This window comes from Copadichromis virginalis, linkage group LG16 (assembly GCF_057382275.1).
Source record: "Copadichromis virginalis isolate Kocher_CV1m ecotype Utaka linkage group LG16, C_Virginalis_male_GT1.1, whole genome shotgun sequence".
Taxonomy (NCBI): Eukaryota; Metazoa; Chordata; class Actinopteri; order Cichliformes; family Cichlidae; genus Copadichromis; species Copadichromis virginalis.
Window position 1 is genome coordinate 38,753,383 of NC_140633.1, and position 21,294 is coordinate 38,774,676.

The 21,294-nt window shown below is 44.4% G+C and overlaps 1 protein-coding gene across 1 annotated transcript in view; it reads left to right on the plus strand.

Annotated features, from left to right (window-relative positions):
* Nucleotides 1–21,294, plus strand: part of ptpn4a (protein tyrosine phosphatase non-receptor type 4a) — a 70,167-nt gene that overhangs the window by 31,343 nt on the left and 17,530 nt on the right. The window contains exons 3-14 of the mRNA XM_085434737.1: nucleotides 3,976–4,083; nucleotides 5,132–5,174; nucleotides 5,784–5,862; nucleotides 7,339–7,383; nucleotides 8,393–8,445; nucleotides 11,775–11,895; nucleotides 12,916–13,003; nucleotides 13,949–14,037; nucleotides 17,818–17,881; nucleotides 19,662–19,834; nucleotides 20,803–20,871; nucleotides 20,953–21,087. Coding sequence (XP_085290863.1) covers nucleotides 3,976–4,083; nucleotides 5,132–5,174; nucleotides 5,784–5,862; nucleotides 7,339–7,383; nucleotides 8,393–8,445; nucleotides 11,775–11,895; nucleotides 12,916–13,003; nucleotides 13,949–14,037; nucleotides 17,818–17,881; nucleotides 19,662–19,834; nucleotides 20,803–20,871; nucleotides 20,953–21,087 — 1,067 coding nt within the window. The remainder of the gene's footprint in view (nucleotides 1–3,975; nucleotides 4,084–5,131; nucleotides 5,175–5,783; nucleotides 5,863–7,338; nucleotides 7,384–8,392; nucleotides 8,446–11,774; nucleotides 11,896–12,915; nucleotides 13,004–13,948; nucleotides 14,038–17,817; nucleotides 17,882–19,661; nucleotides 19,835–20,802; nucleotides 20,872–20,952; nucleotides 21,088–21,294) is intronic.

The window sequence follows — 21,294 nt, forward strand, 5'->3', positions numbered from 1 at the left end:
GTGCTTTTTGGCGTTGACTCGGTGTATTAAACGAGAGCTGGTGCTGCTCATTCAGCGAGGTGGACGGACGTGCAGAGATCACAGATCGGTCCCTCGGTTCTCATCCTGAAAGTCTGTGCTGAGTTTACTGGAAAAGGAAAACGGCTATAGATGTCAGCGCCTCCACCTTCACGTTGTTCCTTTCCTGCCTGGACAAGCTGCCTCATACTTCCTGAAATTCCGTCATTCTTTAACACACACACACACACACACACACACACACACACACACACACACACACACACACACACACACACACACACCCATCTTGTGGGGACATCTAATTGACATAATGCTTTCCCGAGCTTTTAGAATAGAATAGAATAATCCTTTAATTGTCCCAGAAGGGGAAATTTGGTTGTAACAGCAGCCAAAAAGACAGATATACAAACAAACAGTACACAGGAAGTGGTTACTATATACAGAGAGTATTGTACAGTTATTAAATTAAATAAAAATAGCTACAGATAAGAGGCAAAGCAGGTTGTAGTGCGAATCGGTTGATTAACTTATTGCAGTTACAGCGCAGATGTAAACATCTATGTTAGTTCTGATTGTACAGTCTGACAGCTGCAGGGAGGAAGGACCTGCGGAAACGCTCCTTCATGCATCTAGGATGCAGCAGTCTGTCACTGAAGCAGCTCTGCAGCTTTACCCTAACCATGAAAGATGAATGCCTAACCCAACTGTAACCCGTCACTAAAACCACATTTGGAGTCTTAAAAATGCCTTCAAGCTCGTGGGGACTGGGATTCTGGTCCCCATAAATATAATAAACTTCCTATTTTTGGTCCCCACAAAGATATGAATACACGCTCATGCACACACACACACACACATTGACACACTCAGTTGTTTCCTGTGGAAGGACTTCAATAAAAATGTCACATTTTTTGTTAACCTGTCATAAAACAGTGGAATTTCCCCCCGAGTGTTTGATGTTCGATGGTCCGCTCCCCTCCAACCCTGAAGATGAACCCCTCGGGGTGACAGACTTATCAGAGCATCTTTTTCCCCCCCTCTCTCTCGCGCTCTCTGCCCCTCCTCTGCTCTCAGCCAATCTCTTGTGCTCTAATTGCTCTCTATCACCATGTCTCCTTCCTCTCTCTTCATTCTCACGCACACAGACACTGTTTCAGTCCGCGGTGCGGGTGAAGGGCACAAAGAGGGTTTGTCTCACCCGCTCGCATCGTCAATCACTCCGTTTCTCTTCTTCCGTGCTCCCTCTCTCTTTTCCTCTCAGTGACTTTCTCTCTTCTTACGTTTGCATTCTCTTTCTTTTCTTTGAAAGTCTTTCTGCATTTCTCTGCTCTTTCTGACTCGTCTATCCAGAATGTGGAGCTGCTGTTGCCATAGTCTGTGTAGCTTGTTGCGTAAAAGTCCAGAGGAAGCGTGTGTGTGTGTGTGTGTGTGTGTGTGTGTGTGTGTGTGTACACGCTGGTGCTAGTCTCTTCTGGTATTCTAAAAGCGTACGAGCCAAATGTGCGATTGCTGTGAGAGCAAACAGACATACATTGTTAAAAGTGAGCCAGGAATACACACAAAAGGCAAGCATGCCCGCTCACACACAGACACACACACAGGCGATGGGTTTCCTGGGATTGCAGTGTAAAAGTGCACAGAGGGCTCCCACATCGAGCTGAAAAGCTGCTTCGTACAAAGGAGAAGCGTTCACACAGAGTTTCTCATGGAGGCAGCAGACACGTTTATCAAGAGTCTCCGAAGGAAAGTGTCACACAAGAGGCTAGCATCGCTAGCTTCCTCATTCTTTCGGTTAGCCGCTGTCAGCTGGCTGTAATCATCAGACTTTTCAGGCACTTGGGATTTCCACCAGATACTTTAAAGCAGCCAGAATTTAAAAACTGATTTTATATCATCCTAAAAAAATTAGTATATTTCAAAAGCCCTTCTAATGTATTTAAAGAGGCATTAATAGAGATTTAAAATGCCCCATTTTTCGAAATTTAAGGTGTGGTGATGATGGAAGGGAAATGTAAGAGCCTTGATGTTGATGAAGCGCTGCTCCCTTCATCTGTCGCCACAGCAGATCATCTGCATCCATCTCACCCCATCCCCAGCATCCTCTGTCCTCCTTCACTACGTCCATGAACCTCCTCTGAGCTCTTCCTCTTCTCTTCCTGTATTTTCTTCCCGTCTCCAAACCATGCATCACAGCCATCTTGTGCCTCCTGCTGCTCCCCAGACACTCGTCTCCTCCAGCTCCACTCTGCCTGTACTCTCTTGTTCACCACAGTTGCTTTGGATTGTTTCCTCCTCTCTCTAGTGCATACCTCCACCTCTTCAAGCTCCACCTGCTCCCGATGCACACTACAGATCAGTGTTGTCTGCACGCATCATAGTCCACAGAGACTCCTGCCCGACCTCATCTGTCAGCCTGTCCATCAACACTAAGAACACTTTGTTTGATTTTGAGGAAAACATGTTTCATTTGTTGGTTAACACATGAATTCAGGAAGAGACAAAATATGGATGAAGGACAGCCCACTTGTCTTCCATGTTTAGCCCATATTTCATATTAAAATCACAGAAAGCAGGGATGAGGTCCGCTTCGGTGACTCGAGCAGCTATCGGCTAAAACCAGGATGCGTCTGCCTGTTAGCAGATGAGTGATGGCAAAAATGATCATCCCTGCAGACTTGCGATGAAGGGTAAATGCATTATTGGTAGCAAAGCTGTTTCTAGAAACGTGTTTATCGGTGATGTCAATCTGGGCTCTTTAATATGGGAGGCAGCCTCGGGTGCGCTTTAGAGGAACAGCAGCCACAAAAGGGCCGTTTGACGCAGTGAAATATGAATTTGCTACTAGAGTAAACAGTTGTTTACCAGGTTTTAATGCATTATTAAACTGCAGATAAATATTTTTTAATTAAACCGCTCATGCTCGTTTCCAGCTCATGCTGCCTGATAACACTTTCTTATTTTTCTGATTGGTGGGCTTCTTATTAGGGGATATCCCTAATGTGGTCATCCTCTCTTCACGTCCTTATTTTAAACTTCTTCTAATAAGCAATGAGCACGTAACTCGACAAAGACAAGGAAAGCCTAACCGATCACCTTCGACAATGTTCTGACCAAATTGGCTTTGTCCACAGGTTTTCCTCTCTGCAGCGCTCCTCTTTTAAATGTAGCCATGTTGAATTTTTCATGTTCACCTGAGTGTGACTGGAAAGGCCAAAAAGTCACCAGTTCTCTCAGTACACCAGCAACTCACACATAACAAGGCTTTGACATTAGTAGATTGCACACATGCAAGTTGTCCTAGAGGGCTGCCATGTCAACATGTCAACTGTCAGCTAACATTGTGTCTGTTTGCCCCACACACACACAAACAGTGCGTTGTAAAACTGTGTCAGCAGGGCAAAGGGGAGTGTGTGTGTGTGTTCTCCCATGGGAGCTCTGATGGAGCCACACATTTGTGCCCTGCCTCCTCCTCCTCCTCTTAAAGTTGCAGCAGATCAGGTGTGACTTTCTGCCCCACTTGTGATCCCGTGGCTTCTCCTCTCACCCTCGCTGTTTTCTCAGGAAATGATGTGATATTAATGATGCGTTTGATAAGTGATTTCTCACATTTTACAGCCTTTTAATTGGCTCTCTGTGGACTCTGTGTTTAGGGAGAAATCCCCCCTTTCCTCTTCCTTAATCCTGATCAGAAACCATCTGTAAACGAAACCTGCTCACCGCTTCGCTTGAAACTGATGTTTATCTTGACGTCTCGTGGAAGCTCGAGTGCAGATGGGCAGTTTCTGTTTCTTGTTTTGTTTTTTTTAAACCTGTCAACATCAGTGACTCTCACATGAAACCTGTTTCCAGGAAGGTGAATCAAGGAGATCGTGTATACAACTTTTGTCTATCATTATATGTTGGTAGTAAATAAAGCTCAGCGTGGATGACCGTGTTTTCCTTTGTTCTCTGCAGAAGTCGGATAATGGCCAGGTGCTGCTGGATGCTGTCTTCAAGCACCTGGAGCTGACCGAGAGGGACTATTTTGGCCTGCACCTGACTGACGACTCATCAGATGCACCAGTTAGTATGACAGCTGTGTGTGTGTGTGTGTGTGTGTGTGAACTGTTTTCACTCAGGGATCGGCACTTCTGTGGAGCACTGATGGGCACTGAAACTATGCAACGTGTTGCTGGGTAAAGATCAGCAGCAAATTAAACTTTATCAGCCTAAAGTTTGAGTCTCGCAGGCCAATAGACTGATCCTCTGTGATCCTCCGTGCGCTCTGAACACCTGTGGTGAGTGGTTCCTAGCTGTCACTGTGTAACATTGATTGCAAAGAGGGCGCTGCACCAAAATCCTCCTCGCGATTGCTTTGATCGATTGCAGATTGCTGTGGCTGACTAGTCTTTAAAGACTAGCACTACAGAAGGTTTGCCTTCAAAGTAAAAGTTCACCTGACTGCTGCAACCAACACGTTTAAAAAGGTGCAAATTTCACTTTAACATTCAAATAGTCATGCAAAGTACAGTAACAGTTGCCATGACAACCCGATGACGACCTGATAACAGCCACAGAAATCACAAAAGAGTTTTTAGTGCAGCATCTTATGTCTCTTAGCAACCAATTTCACCTAGCGACTGCTAGCAGCCAATGACGGAATGCTCACTTTACCTTAGCAACCAGTCGTTGCCAGGAGGTTGCCGACCGGTCTCTGTGAAGCACGCCTGAGAGAAACCAGTATCAGTTTAATGGTGCTGTGTTTTTAGGGGATTTAATAGAATTACATTTGATCTTTAAAACACGACAGACCCGCCTCCTGCCGCCTTACTCGGTTAGCTAGTTTCATTATAGTTTGACTTTTTGGTAAGTTAGGTCACATGTGTTTACTAAAGAAGTGATTCATGTAAAGCAAATTTAAACTGTGCTGATCCTGTATTTTGTTGGGAAAGTTGGGAGTTGATAAGAGCTTGTTTAAGGGCCAGTGTGATGAAATTAAATCATGTCTGCCTGCGAGTAATGATCAGTGTGTGCGTGCGTGCGTGCATGTGCGTGGCCACTGGTAAATAATTGAAGTTGTGTGTTCACACTTCATGGTGTCTCTAAGTGTCTCTCTATCAATATTTTACAGCGCTGGCTGGATCCCAATAAGCCCGTCAGGAAACAGTTAAAAAGTATGTGAAATCCTCCGCACACACCAGCTCAGCTAATTCACTTCATCCTGCAGCCAAACACGTTCACTCAAGTCAAACTTCATTACACGATTTTTATTATTAATTTTCTTCCCAGCTGGTTGAGGCTGCAGCGTGCAGCGTGGTCCCAGCAATGGTTAAAAATCCACTCTCCACCTGAGGCTGATGTCTCTCGTCCACGCTGCCATTTAAAATTCTGCCTGTGCTTTGAGCCGTTATTAAACTTAATTTCAACTCCGCTCTTGTTTTTAGTAACGAGTAATATAATATGTGACGTGTGGAACAATTAAGCTTGAGTGGAATCTGCAGTCCTCCTCCAGCGATGTTTGAACTGCGCTTCAACTTTATTTCATGTCGATTGGCTCATTGACAAAAAACACTGCAGCTCTGTTTCTTAAGCAGCATGAGCGTACGTGTGTGTTTTACACTTATTATTAATTATCCCATTATCTGCATCACTAAACAAAAATACACATGCATAATGTTTCCTAAAGAAGCCCCTGAATAGAGAGCACATGTTCATTTATATCACAGACTGACACTCTCCGATGAACATTTCTCCCCTCTAACTGCTCGTCTCTGTTTCTGCAGGAGGGTCTCCCCATAACTTAAGCTTCAGAGTCAAATTCTTTGTCACAGACCCCAATAAACTTCAGGAAGAATACACACGGTAAGAGTTTCTAACAACACGACAGGCTAAGAACAGCAGCAACCACTCGGTTTGTTAAACGCTGACATTAAAGTTCACTAACAGAGGAATAAAGGCTCAGTTGTAAACGAGATCCGCTCCTCACAATGAATGAAGTGTTTTTGTCATTTGACTGAGCGTCACAGAAAGTGCTAATCAAAGCAGAGCAACTCGAACTCGCTGTATTGATGTCGTTTCATTCAGAAACGGAGCAGTGATCTCTGCGAGCAGGAGCTTTGCAATGGAAATGATGTTTCTGTAGATTTGTTAGTTCTGCGTTCAGGGTCAGTCGTCAGTAATGGCATCAGCATCAACAAAACACACACCATCAGTAGCTCTTGTAGTAGCAGGTGTTTAAACACGCTAATGCAAAAAAAGTCAACTTTGATGCTCTGAAGTGTTTCAGTCTGAGCAGCAAAGAAAGAGATTTTCTTGGTCCAGAAGATTTAGGGACAGGTTTACGTGTTGGGACATCCCAAACTGGGGTTTGGCATTTAAAAAAACAAAACAAATAAAACAGAGTACTGTCTGATTGCGTGTAAAAGGTGGGAACTCTTGATGCTTGATGCTGAAATGAAGCGATCTTTGAGCGCTGTTTTGTCCCGTTTAGTAAATCTGACCTGGCTGCAGACCATTAAAGGGAAACACTGTGTGCAGTTTTTAATAGGAGAAAGATACCTGTACTGGTTGAGATGCTTTTTTTGAGCCACACACAGCAGGAAACATCAGTACAGTCCCGGAGTTCCCCCCCAAAAATGTCATTCTGTTAAGTGAATCTGTACAAAATATGTGACGTATGCGTTTAATCTTAAGTGAAGGAAATAAACAGTTGAAGTTTTTTAAGGTCGCCCACATCGGTTTTTCTCTGATTCTTCAAAAATTCTGGCATGAAGAATAAAAAGATTTAAAAACAGTGACCCTAACCCCAAAAACAGCAAATTGATTCTCTGGATCTGAGCTGTATTTTCTCTCTTAATGCAGATCAAGAAATATTTTTAAAAAGCATCTTTTTCTAAGAGAAAATGTTCTGCAAATCCACTGTCTGCTTTGTGCACGTGCAGAGGAGCGATCGCAGCTCTGCAGAGATCGTTTCAGCCTCTCTGAGCCTTATCTCGGTTTTGCACAGAGCTTGTAAAAGTGAATAGAGAGCCTTGGATCTGACGTGCCCGTCTGATGCATTGTACATTCAAGTCACGTTTAACAAGCACTCCTGACAGCAGTGTAGTACACAGAAAAACCTTAACAGTGTTCACGCTCAGGTTTGAAACCTAAACTATATATATATATATATATATATATATATATATACACACTTCACATCCATCCCGCAGAAGTTGTAACTGTGATAATGTTCCCACCAGGCCAGTGCTGTGTGCTCATCCTTACATGACAGTATCACTGCAGCTGTGCTGGTGTTTCACTGATGACTTGTCCTGATGCTCTGTTCCTCCCCCTCAGGTACCAGTATTTTCTGCAGATCAAACAGGATATATTAACTGGAAGGTGAGTGTGTTGTTCTTTGTGTACACAGTGTTGCTGACTCAACTAGGTGGAGCATTCTGCCTCAGGCCAAATGCACTCATACAGGTGTGTTTACGGCATGAGAACCATTTATGCAGATATTTTTAACAAGCCTACACTTTAAAGGGCATTTCCCATGTTTTATTTTTGACCAGGGTAACTTTGCATGACTTACAGTTAATCCGTATTTTTATGTTACTGGGCCTTGGTGCAGCAGCGTAGGTCATCTGAAACAAGCCGCTTTAATTTTCCCCTCCCCTGTAAGCCGGGGGTGTCAAACATGTGGGTCGCGGAACAGGTACGGCCTGCCAAAGAGAATAGTTCGGCCCTCTGAAAGTCGTGAATTCATTATTAAATATTTGTAGATCAACACAAGCTCTTTAAATCATGAAGGATGTAAAAGTCATGCTGTAGTTTAATTCCAAAAACACACAGAGGTAAAAATAAAAGTCACCTTGCGTTCATTTCGGGGCGTTTTCTCATTAAACGCTCATTAACCGTGAGAAATCGGCACAGGTGAGCATCCTCTTCTTCGTGGAGGGAAAACGAGGGCATTATTATGCGATGGTTGCATTTGTTCGACCCCATAGATCAGATGGCGTTGTGCGTGAGTGAAATCGAGGTTGACACCTCAGCAGCCTTCTGATTGTTGCACAGTGGGTCCTGCTTTAAAGCCAAGATGTGGGTGACTGGAGGAAATATGAGTTAATGCAGCGCACGTAGGCTCATTGGGCAGTCGTACAAGCACTCACGACACGCTCATTATCCTTTTTGTCAGTGAATATAAGGCTCGCTGCTTCCTCTTACTTGGTTCTTCACACAAACTCGAATAGATTTTTTCCCCCTCCACATTTCTGTTGCTGTTATTGATGATAGCTAATCTCTGCTCTTTGAAATGAACTGTAATAACTTTTGTATTGATCCAAGGCTGAAACGTCTGTTTAATCTGTGTGAATGTGTGTGTGTGTGCGCGTCTTCCTTCGACTTCCAGATTGCCCTGTCCTCACAACACAGCCGCGCTGCTGGCTTCCTACGCCGTGCAATGTAAGTAGCGCTCCCTCGGTGCTCCAGTTCTACTTAATAATGGAAAGGCAATTCATTAGGACTGTCTTTAGCTGCACACGCTCTTAAATGTAATGACTGTGGTTGCCTGAGTGCATTTATAACTGCTGCTCTGAAGCCATTACATTTCAATTAAGCCACGTGCTGATATTTGATATTAACACCAGTGGTATAAATATTCGATGAGGTTGTGGCTTCTCTTTGCAAAAATGGCTGCTCATAAATAACATGCAGAGGTGAAAGTGGTGAGAAAGCCTGCTGCGACGGCGCTCCTCTGCAACGGCGCCAGCTCCGTCCGCTCTGAGACGCTGTGGGTGCATCAAACGGGGAGAATATATAAACTAGACTCTCAACATGAGATGTTTTACCTGAAGGTTTTTCTTTCTTCACCCTCTCCCATGATGTGCTGCCACAGTTCTAAAGCGTTTTTCTTTGTTATTGCGGTTCTGTGTCGTAGACTACTTTTAAGGAGATTTTCACTTTGCCGTGTGAGAGCATTTTAGGCTCTTTGAGCGTGTTTTTTGACGCCGTTGAGGCCCCATTTTAAAGAGGGCCTTAAATTAATTGAATTGTGACAAATACCAGATACTGGACAGGACACTGTGGCGATTTCATACCCGAGTTTCCTCATCTGAGAAACTGATGACCTTAAACCAGAAGCTGATGGTCGACGAGCTGCTGGAGACATGGAGGTTATATGGAAACCACAATGGAAACAGTCACCAGAGAAGCCGATGTCCATGTTTGTAACACTGCATGGCTCAGAGACACGGCCACTCAGTAAGAGCCTCAGAGCCCGGTTGGATGGATTTAACTCTGGAGCACCCAGAACAGTTCAGCAAGCCAACCAGGGAACACAGGAACGTCTGATATCTGCTTTGTGGTTTGGACATCTTCTACCTCTCGACCGTCCTACAAGGTGCTGCTGGATGGAAGCAACCGATGGATTCAACAGAACGTTGGCGTGGATCCTGTAGCTGCTCGGCCGTCACTCAGGAATGTCTTACGTGGAAACCTCTAGTGTCACGTGCCAATGTAATGTTGCAGCAGTTGTAACGGGTCAGCTTGGTGGTATTATATACAGCAAACACGTATTAGCACACTCCATTAAATAGAAGCATGCAGCTGTATAGCTTAGAATGCTGATGCAATAGTCAGTACACTACACGCCAGTGGGACCAGGCTATTTTCTGGTTTTCATTGCTCTGGTGATGCGTGCATAGACTCAGTCGCTTCACCCTTTCATGCATTTCAGTAGCTGTTGTTCAATATTTATTAGCTTCAGGCTCAACACAGTTAGCTCAGTTTCACTGGTGATGGCAGAGCAGTGCAGATGCTCTGCTGCCAACAGCAAAGCAGAGGTTCAGCACACAAGTGTAAATCAAGCTTTATGCAATAAAGCACATACGACTCGGTCACTAACAGCATTTCAAATCCAGCCGTTCTCAAGGGAATTTGATATAAAAAATTAAATAATAATCAAGTTTCTCTGTCTAATCAGATCTGTTAAATCCACTTCTGCACTTGGCTTGATGTGATCACCTTGTGCCTTACTTTAGCTGTTCTGGAGCCTCATTTAACCACTATAACTGTAAAACCCACTGACTGCAACCTGTTCATTACTATGCAGACCTGCAGACTAGGCCATTGCAGTCGATGTTCAGCCCCTCCTCCACCGATTTATGCGCTCATAAACCCCCTCTCTTACCTCGTTCCACTCTGCCTCCCTCTTCCTTTCAGCGCTCTTCCTCTATCACATGTTTTGCTGGGAATATCCTCAGCTTCAGTATGTAGGTCACAGAGCAGATTTGGCCTAGTCTAGCTGAATCACACTGCTACTGCTTTTACACACACGCGCGCACACACAGATACAGAGTGTAGCGAGGTCCGTGTCGTCACGTCGCTCAGTGCCAGCATAGATTATGAAGATACATGTTCACTTTTGGGGAAAAACTGTTCGTAGCAGCTGTTATGCTGCTAATTCAGTTAGCTCAGCCCAAATGCTGTACTCACAGCTCTAAATCCAACTCCAAAGCTCTGAAAGAAAAAAAGGCAGAAAATGACTGCCTGAAAACCAAAAAGTTCAAAAGAATTTGAATATCATCCTAATCTTACCGCAACTTGTACCAACACAAGTATCCACATTGACATATACACACTTCTATTAAATTACCTGCAACGTGAGTAAAATCATCAGTAGCATCATTATAAGACCCTTGAGCTCAAGCTAGTATCTCCCACTTTGAGCCAATCGGCAGCTGAGTATGGATTTCACATCAAGAGATGGATCCACAAAGAAAGATCAGGTTGACGAGTCTTTGAGGTTCATTGACCTTCGCGCTGAACCTTGGTAAAGAAAGAACTGCAGCTTAAAATAAAACTAACCTTAAACTACTGTATGAAACAAGAGCTATTGACCGCACACACGCGTCCCTGGTGGTGTGTACACATCAATAAAAGGGAGAGCTAGAATTGATTGGTTGGTCAATATGCTCTGGCCACCAGGTTTGTAGGTTAGTCGAGAGACTGCTTGAGTGAATTGATGGTTTTAGCCTAGTGAGCTCGCTGGATTCACTTTGAGCTCTTCATCTTAGAGCGCTTTGAAAGCTATCAGAGATCTGACAGTTATCATTGCACTCATCTGTTACTAATGTTTTGTTTTTGAAGGATGCCAGCTATTCCCATTTCCAACTCTGTGATGTTTCACATTTGCTTTTTACTGGGGCTTATTGCAGTATTTTAGTTCGGCCTCTGTCTGAAACTAGCAGATTTAGCTCCTCTCCCTTTAATGACTCTCTCACTGCTCTTCTGATTGGCTGCCCCTCCTGACAGAATATTGAAACATCTGGTGGGCGGGGTTTCTGGGCTCAGAGGCAGAGCAAAAGTTCTTCACACACTTAGTTTAATGTGTTTAGTGTGAAACCCCAATTGTGACAGTGTATATAACAGAAAAGGTCGCTTTAAGATATTTTACGTGTCGAATGATGAGGTCATTTGATGTTATTAACAAACATCCTCCTGATGTGTTGTAAAACTAAGTGCACAGTTAGTACTTAGAGTTAGTGACTCCACCAAAGTAGCTTTGCATGATTAAGTGTTCAAAATAATCCTTATTCGTCTTAAAACAAACTCTTTTGCCAACTTGTTCCTGATTGGCTGCCCCTCTCAATCAAAAGGTTTGAACAGCAGTTGGGTGGGGCTAGTTGACAATAGACGGTTATATCCACTCCCACAGATGGATATGTCTGAGCCAAGAATGGGGAAAAACTGAACATCCTGAAGCCTAACGTGCGTCTCTCTTCTCTTTCTAGCTGAGTTGGGGGACTACAGTGAAGCAGAGCATAGTCCGGGCTATCTGTCTGAATACTCCTTTATCCCAAACCCCCCTCAAGACTTTCACAAAGAGGTCGCCAAACATCACCAGCAGCACAGGTACGCTGAGACACGCTACAACACACCTGTGATTTGGTACAGTTTCCTGCATGTGGAGGCGGAAAATCGAAAATTGGTTCTTTATGTTGATTTTCAGCACCTACACCATCATACTGTATATTACGGGCCACGACTAAGGGCGTGGTTCCCGTGTAATTAAATCAGATTTAATTGTTATTTATATTTACCTGCAAACACTTAAATGTAGGTACAGTCGAATGACTGAAACCAGCCCATTGTTTCCTCAGTGGGCTGGGCACTTGGATGAGTGACGAAACGTTTCTCCCACTGTAAACGCTTCGTCCAGATGAACAGAATCAACCTTTGGAGCTTAATTTATTTTTCTTTCATGATCGCTGCTCAAACTAAACTGACAAAAGGAGTGTACAGAAAGGAGTTTCTGCTTCCCTGTAATGTACCTGGAAGTTAGGCGAGGTTAAGCAAAGGTTAATCCATAACACTGAACCTTAGAATTCAGTCATGATGAAAGATGGGAAAATATTGTTTGTTCCTCTGCAACATTATCAAGAAATGATGCAATACTTAAAATCACTTGCATCATAATTGGTTTCTATAAAATACCTGCAGTTATGCAATGTTTAAAATTACTCATGCATCCCTCAGCAGACTTGCAGTATCATTATTTCTTTGTTTCCTGTCAAACCCTGACCGGTTACGACAACCTTTGAGCGTTTGCAGGTAAATTTAATTACTTGTAATTTGATTACAGGGGTGTTACATTGTTAGTTATGGACCCTTATTATAAGGTGTTACCAAATACAGTAGAAATATGAAAGACTGATTACTGTCCCTGTATAAAAGCACACATATGGCTCACATGCTGCAGGTTTAATGACCCTTTCCTTCTGCCTGGCTCGTTTGTTTGCTGCTTTTCTTTGTGTATTTTCCGCCTCCATATGTCTAACACACACCGCGTCGTCGTCGCTGCTCCGCACGGCCTCCCGACGGCTGCTTCACCCTCTCTCACTCTGTTTATTTTTTCCCCTCTCTCTCTCTCAGCGGTCTATCTCCGGCCGAGTCAGAGTTTAATTATCTGAACACAGCACGCACGCTGGAGCTCTATGGGGTAGAGCTGCACTATGCAAGGGTAAGTCTGTTAACGCCTGTGTGTTAAAGACTGTGTTACGAAGAGTTTGTCCTTGCTTCTGGAGCATTACGGTTCATCACCTGCAACATTTTTATTTCTTTTTTAATTCCACCAAAGCTCGGAGGCCTGTCAGACATGTCCAGCGTCTGCGATCTCACTCTAGCCGTCTTGCTTCCTTCCCCTCCCCCCCACAGCAACCGCGAGCAGTTAGGTGATAATCCAGAGTCCGGACCCACCCTCAGCCGTTGTGCTCAAAACTGATATCACAACGTTTTAATCTGTAAAAGGTTTCCCTCTTTCCCGCTGTCACAACGTGGTTCGTACACTGTTTTCACAGAGCCAATCACGTCTGTGCTGGGACTGAGATCAGGTCTGTGGAGCTGCAGCGTGTACAGCTGACGTTGTTGCCCACACCCTGCAGAAATGCCACACATTGGCATTCAGCTCTCATCATGACACCAACACATAGAAGCAGAGCAGGAAAACCAGCATTTAATCCGTATTTGCGATGCAGTTCTTTTTATCCACGAGCTTCCTGACTAATTCATCTGCATTCTGTTAGATTCATGTAGTTTCACTTCACAGCAGCGAGCTAAAACACTCCCATGCTAACTTAAGAGCTGCTCTAGCCTGTTGTAATTTCTAGCTGAGGCAGTAGAGAGTGGCGCTCCAGCTGCTGAAGGAAATGAGAGCAGTGATTTTTCAGGTGTGTTATTATGGGATGTACAAACGGGACTCGAGCGTGGATTAAATGTGACGGGCAAAGTATGAAATGCGTATGAGAGCTATAATCATGAAGCTCAGTTTAAAACTGTGACTCTGTGTCAGATTTAGGAACACATACTTGGTTTACATCAGTGAGGAAGCCAGTTTTACTCTCCTCCCTCCCACCTGCCTCCACCTTTACCACGCCCTCCTTCACCTGTCCCACTCTCCTCTCCTCAGGACCAGAGTAACACAGAGATTCTCCTCGGGGTGATGTCTGCTGGAATTGTGATTTACAAGAACAGGGTACGGATCAACTATTTCCCATGGTGAGTGACCCACACGTCAAGAAGAGAGGATCACAGACATCACTGTGTATGTGGGCTCAGTTTCTGTACTTTCCTGTGTCCTTTAAAATACAACAACACAAAGTAAGAAACACGTGAAAAGCAGAAGTGACAGAGGTAGTGCTATGACTGGATTTACATGGTTTTTTTTAAAGCGAGGTTTCAAAGGGAGCTCTGGGGAATCCCTGAGGATGACTGGGATGCTCCCCTGAGTTCTGCGTGACTTCCAGGGTGTTTGCCTTTCCGGTGGTAACAGGAATGCCAGTATGATGCTCTGTGAGCATAGCTTCCAGCTGGCAGCCAGACTACAACCACAACAAGTTGGAGGAAACAGAGTTCAGAGTTGAGTGGTGGTTGTGTGTCATGGGTTTTGTGATAACACTTGAAATGTGAGTTGTGTGGTTGGAAGAACCTGTTTTATCCTGTTTTAAGTCGTATAGCATAACATTACAAGTGACTTGTAAGTAGTAAGAATACAAGGAGCACTGAGCTTGGACGGAGCTTTTCCCATTGCTAGCAGATGTTGGTGTGATTTCTGAACTTGACTGGTTTATTTCTTACCCTTCACAAAGCCTTTAATGTTACTGGATCCAACTGGTTTTAGAGTGGGCACCAGCAAATACCCAGCCGATGAACCCTCTGTGCTCTCCTTACCAGACTATGCCAGTCTGTGGCAAAGGACAGCATCTGACACCTCTGAGCCGTTGTGGTTGAAATCGAGTTTCAGTGTGATTTTCGGTCTCGATAGCTTTACAAATTGAGAGAAAGTGCCGGGGAGGTTCCTCTGCGCAGGCAGATCAGATCCTTTGGGGCCAGCCTTTTGACGCCACTGGTCTAGACTGTTCCTCGTGGATTGGCGTCACTCAAAGATGCCTCTTTAGTACCTGTTTACCCGGTAGTATTGCTTAATATCACCCCCCACACAACAGGGAAATAAGAACTTTTAGTTTCCAGTTCTTTAATAATTCATGTGTAGACTTACATAAAAGGAGGACTTCCTCCATGATATGTTTAAAAATGTGACGAGGTTCCTCTGGTCAGAACGTGTCCAAATACGACTCTGAATCTGAGGCTGTGTGGACCTGTGGCATATGGGATTCACAGGTGACTCCTCTCCATCGTGTACTTTCAGTAAAGTGGTTGGTCAGGGTGGAATGACTTGCATTATCAGTGAATTTGATGATGAATGAGAATATACAAGATGAACAGGAGAGGACTAAAGGGTACTAAACCCCGAGGGACACCACAGGGGGGAGAATCTTTGCCTCGGCACACCCAGGAAATCGGATAGATTAAAAAACGTAGAAACTACATATGCTTTTCGAAACATGTATGTATTCCTGTAAACATCGTGTATTCCACTTATTATTTTCGGAGTATCAAAAAACCCAAAAGACGCTTATGATCTGAGGCTGCAGTTTCACCTGCTCGGAGCCAAAGATCAAGGTTGTTTGAAAGCAGCTCTGCAGCCAGCGGAGAACCTGGCACGTATCCGATGTGGATGAAAAACGGTGCACTGCTGGGGGAAAGAAAGAAAGCGTACTTCACTGATATTTTCATACTCTGTCATTTCCTCCTGCCAAATTTGCCCCGAACTGGGAAATCAAACGGTGGATGTTCTTGTCACAAATCCACCTCTGCGCCTGTCGGTCTGCAGTTCCTCTTGTACTGCTTCCAGGAACCCTTTTTGCTGAGAAACGAGCTGCATAATATTTTGGAAACCCCTCACATGGTGATTATTGACATGGCATATTAATGTTTAAGCCCCTGTTGAGCTTTTCTAGAATTATACAGATGATTTCACCAGATTTTTCTGGGAAGTGGGGGGAGGGGGTTTGTGTGAAACTAGGTTTCCTGAAAATATTACAGGCGTCAAATCTGCTCTCTGTCGTTCTCTCTTTGTCCTGCTTTTGCTTCTCTCTCTCTTTCTGTGTCCAAGTCACTTAATCTCATCGCCTTTTGCTCTCGGTCTCTCTGTGAAGCATCAGTTCTTGGAAATCTCCCATTCTCTGCCGTAGCATTGTGGGTGGTTAAATGTTAATGGGTGCTGAGGGTGGGAGATGAACTACTCAAACCTCTGTAACGCTGGAAGATGTGTAGGCTTAATACATCCTGAACACACTCACACAGCGGCTGGTGTGTGTGTAGGTGCATCTTTGGGGGGTTTTCTAAGATGAGTTTGATTCGATGGAAGGATTTTGTATTACAGACATTGCGAGGCCTATATTCATAAATCTGAGGTCTTTCCATTTGGGCCACAGGAAAGCCAAACCATGAAATCGTAGGGTTAAGACTCTGTTTCCGGTTTGAGCGACTACGGATAAGTCTCCGTGGAATGAGCGCTTAAGCGAGAGAAGCTGATGCAAAGTCGTCCTGAGTGGAGGAAAAATAGGCTAAAGGAAGTGTGCGTGTGCATCCAGTCTGTTGAGCTAAATTTAGAGCCCAACAGCGGTGTCCCCAACAGCTGCTGACTACCATGTGTGAGAGAGGGAGGGAGCGGAGCAGAAACATTATAGTCAACAGCATCTCTCGGCCTACGCTCGCCAATTTTTCTTCCCGTTCCTCTTCTTTCTGCCCTCCTTTAACAGAAGCTCGCCGTTTCTGCGTCCGGTTCCCTCCCGTCACACCTCACGCCGCCTCCCCTTTTGCCTTATCGCAGATCGATCTGTCAGATGAGGAGGGGTCAAGAGAGACATTTAGATTTCTGCCTCTTTCTTATTTCTGTTCACAGCAGCCTGACAAATGAGCCACACTTAGATGGGGCATGACTCACGCTCTGGGTGTGTGTGTGTGTTCATGCACGTGTGTGTGCGAGCAAGTATGTAAAATATATTTAGCAAGCAGCGATGAGTCACAGCAGCAACAAAACTAGAGGAAGGGATTAGGTTACTCTGCTCCTGCCGCTCATCAGCAGACTGAGAGATTTGCTTTTCAGAGCTCGGGTCAGACTTACAGAAGATTGTGGTGGAGAAGGAAGCAGGAGTACAAAAGCACTGTATGAGAACCAGAATCAGCTCCAAATTAATTTAATTAATTCAGTTTCTTCTTAAAATGTAAATATTCCACAACAGTTTAAAACTAAACTTGACTAAACCCTAAAAATCACCTGACTGTGGGACCAATCCCAAAGGATTTTATCTGTACACTCAGATCTCATCACGCAAGTCTACGAGCTGTGACTGCTGTCTGTTTAAAGATGCACTGATTGTAAATAAGCTTTCGCGGCTCACCTGCTTTGCTTTCATTGAGCGCTTGTAGCTGCCGTGTGGTCACGTATTGGTTTCTGGACTCGGTCATAATTTCAGTGTCTGCATACATCAGTAAAAGTAGGTTTTGTGGTACTTTTTCCTGCAGTGCTCTTAATTTTAAGCCTTAATGGTATCCTCTAAGACAGGGGTGTCAAACATAAGGCTGGGGGCCCAGAATTAGCCCGGCAAAGACTTGAATCTGGAAATGTGGATGAGGGGATAAATTTTGGACTTTTAACTGCATTAGGAAGTTTTCCAGCTTTTCCTGCTGATAAAGATAAAGACCTCCCTCATGGCCAGTCATACAACACCAGACTAATTAAGTCAGAGATTTGGCTGGATGGGTGGAAATGAGAAGAGATGACGAGGCAGACGTGACAGCAGAGAGGAGGCTAAATGTTGTGCAGCGTGAAGATGTGTGACGAGTGGAAAAGAGGAGAGTGTGTCGCGTTGTTTGAAAGTGGAACGTCAGCGTCTCAGGACTGAAGATTTAACTCCGCTTTTCTGCTTCCAGGTTGAAAATAGTGAAAATCTCCTTCAAGTGCAAACAATTCTTCATCCAGCTGAGAAGAGAGGCAGTAAGTACACACACACACACACACACACACACACACACACACACACACACACCTGTTAACCTCTGTGTGTGTGTGTGACAGCATCAGATTAACCCCCTGCTGTCTGTGTCCTGGGCGTCTCTGTTGTAATCCCTCCCTTTTGTGTTGTTTCACCCTTGAATGTGTTTCTGCTTTCAACACAACAAACAGCATGTTTGTCTCCACCACAAATATTTACTCTCCTGTCCTCATTTAGCCCTCTTAAACCCGACATAATATCTTAAGCTCAGCATTATTACAAAGCAAACAATTACAGCCGCTGGCAACTCCCGTTCTCAAGCATCGTTCTCAAGATTCGACGTTAAGCTTCCTCATTTTTCAGTGTGTTGTTGTTGCTGTATCAACACATTTCATTCCAGGTGTTTCAGATCATAGTTCAGGAGATTAGTTGTTATTATTGATGACAATACAAATTATAATACACAGGAAAGTTTGAGTGTTGATCATGTGAGAGCGCACACAGGACGAGTATTTGTATTTGCCAGCATGAGACCAGCGCAGGTCAGAGACACTGAGTCAGGTAGAAGGTGGAGCTCGGGTGTAGGTGAGTTGCTAAACAGCTTGGTTTCATGGCCCGTCTGAAGTTAAGCTCATGTTTCTGGTGTTGGTTGTGTGTGCATTATTCTGTCTGTAAACACAATAGTTTAAAAACTTAATTCTAATAAATCTTGTAGGGGTGTCGAGTGGGCTCATCTTAACGAGCCGTTTAAATTTGCCTTCCACCCACCAAGGTCTTCAAGATCAGCTTCATGAGTTATTATTGGAAGATGGACAAAAAGCCTTCGAGCTTAGAAACCGTGGTTCTAACACGCGAGCTGTGGATTCTCAACATAAGGACATGATCACATATCAGGTCAGATTTGACCTCTGACCTCTCCAACAAGTTCAGTCTGGTTGATCTGACTTTGAAAGTCATAGTAATGTTAGTTTAGTATGTTTGTATTTTTAATGAATGCACTATATCCACATCAATAATAATTATACTCAGCAGTGCAGATAACAAAAGCTCGCACTTTTACGTTTAAAAAGAAAACTAAATATAGACTGGGTCTAGACTGGGTCTAGAGAGTATTTTAAATTCAGGGAATTTAAAATAGAAAGTAGCTCGTCCACAGAAGGACTGGTAGCTCCCCTTACGATAAGGGTTCAGATCGCGCGAACAGGTGTGAAATGTGTGTGTTTAGTTAGTTAGTTTGTTTGCTTGTTTTAATCAATTTTAAATCATGCTTTTTATTTGTTTTTGTTTCTAATGTCTCTGTAAAGCACTTTGAATCACCTTGTTGTTGAATTGTGCTATACAAATAAATTTGCCTTGCCTTGCCTAGAAAATAAAAACAGTTTTCTTAAAAGCTGCCTTGGTGGAGTTTGTGCTCTCTGAGCGCTTCTTGTTTATTTATTTCTGTTTTTTGGCTCCGGACCAAAAGTGTTAACAAGCTAAATGTTTGAAATAGACTCAGAGTACTAAAGACAAGCTTATCTCAAAGTAATGAAGTGTGACGGGGCTTTTCCTGGATTTTTGCTGCTCTCTGAGCCACACGATGTTTCTTTCTTGCACAGTTATCACCCCCTGAAGGCCCTTTGTGATTCAGGAGAAAAGAACCTGTCTGAAATCGCTCAAAGTAGAGAATAAAAAGTAATAGCAGGGCGGCAAACATGTGCAACAGTTTGTTACTGTAGCTAACAGTTATGGATGATCGGAGCAGGTCACGAACTAACCCCGTCCTCTCCTCGCTGCACACAGACCGAGTCTCGTGAGACGCTGCTCGGCTTCAACATGGTCAACTACCGGGCCTGTAAGAACCTGTGGAAAGCCTGCGTGGAGCACCACACCTTCTTCAGGCTGGAGCGGCCCATCCCGCCGCAGAAGAACTTCTTCGCCTACTACTTCACCCTGGGCTCCAAGTTCAGATACTGGTGAGAACCGCAGGCCACAAACACGAGCTGTCAGAGAAGCACCGGAGAGCCTCTGAGCATCCAGGGTCTCACATGTCCAGCACACACACAGATATGTGGGTGGATGCTTTGTCTGGCCCTCCTCCTTCGCGTCAGTTTGCGAGGCTGAAAGTGGCCGCCGTTTGCCTTTGAACCTTCTCGCACTACCTTGCCCCTGAAAAGCACAGCTTAATTATTCATGGTTTGCCTGAAACAAAGTAACCGAATTCGTGTTTGGCCTTCCGACCGTTGTCTTTCAAGTTTTGCGGGAAGTGTTTGTGTCCACGTGAGAGCCAGCCGTGCATTTCATTTCATTTTCCGTCACGCTGCCACCGCCCTCCTCCTTTCAGACAGAGCATTCCTTCCCGTTTGGTTTGATAGTTTTTTGTTTTTTACTTCAAGTTGGAAACATAAAATAAAATGAGGTTTTCTCCTCGCTGCTTTATGACATTGCACTGTGTCAACTTTGTTTCACTTCACTGGCGCCATGTTTTTCGTTTCCTTTTTCTATGAAATGTGAGCGAGAGCTGAACTGAGAGCTGGAGGTCTTGTGATGCATTATTGAGCAGCAGTGATGCAACGTGAGCTAGGCTCGTCTGATGTTTGGCTCCGCTGAGTGCGAGTGGTTGAGATATTGACTGACTTTTCAATAAGCACAGACCTGAATTGTGAATTTGTGCTGTTAAAAATCTTATTAACTTTGTTTCAGAAGATGAAATATGCTGTGCTTGTTACTGGTTGGCAGGCAGCTCATGGTGTTTAGATTTCTTAAAGATCGGAGGAGCTAATTCACTGAAGTGCCTCTCGTTATTAGAATAAGGCAGCACGGTCTTGTTGTGTTAAATAAAATCGATATGCATTTATGGATTTATCACATTTGTCACAGAAAACCTTCGATAGCTGCTTTTTGAAACTGTCCTAAACTTAAGAGTTGTTTTTGTCGTCTTCAGCGGGCGGACGGAGGTGCAGTCTGTGCAGTACGGGAAGGAGAAAGGCATCAAGGACAGAGTGTTTGCCAGGTAATTCTCGGGTTCTTGATGGTCAGCTGATGATTCATGTTGATTTTGTGCAACGCTGAGTTAGTGCGTCTGTCTGAGCAGGTCACCCAGCAAGCCGCTGGCCAGGAAGTTGGTGAGTGGAACCGACTGGGAGTCGGTCAGCAGGAACAGCCTATCGGACGAGAGATTGGAGACCCAGAGCCTGCCCACTCGCTCCCCGCCCGGCACGCCCAATCAGTGAGTTCTGAGTACAGTTCAGCTGTCTCCGTAACTCTTCACCTATGTCCCGCAGACCTGGACTTATCTGGGATTCAGACAGCAGAGATGTGATAGCCCAAATGTTCACCTGCCAGCTGCTGGTGCAAAGTCCATGTCAGATTGTGCCGATGTGGGAAAAGAAAATAGTCTGGTGTGTTCATCCCAGCACATCTAAAACCTGCAGCT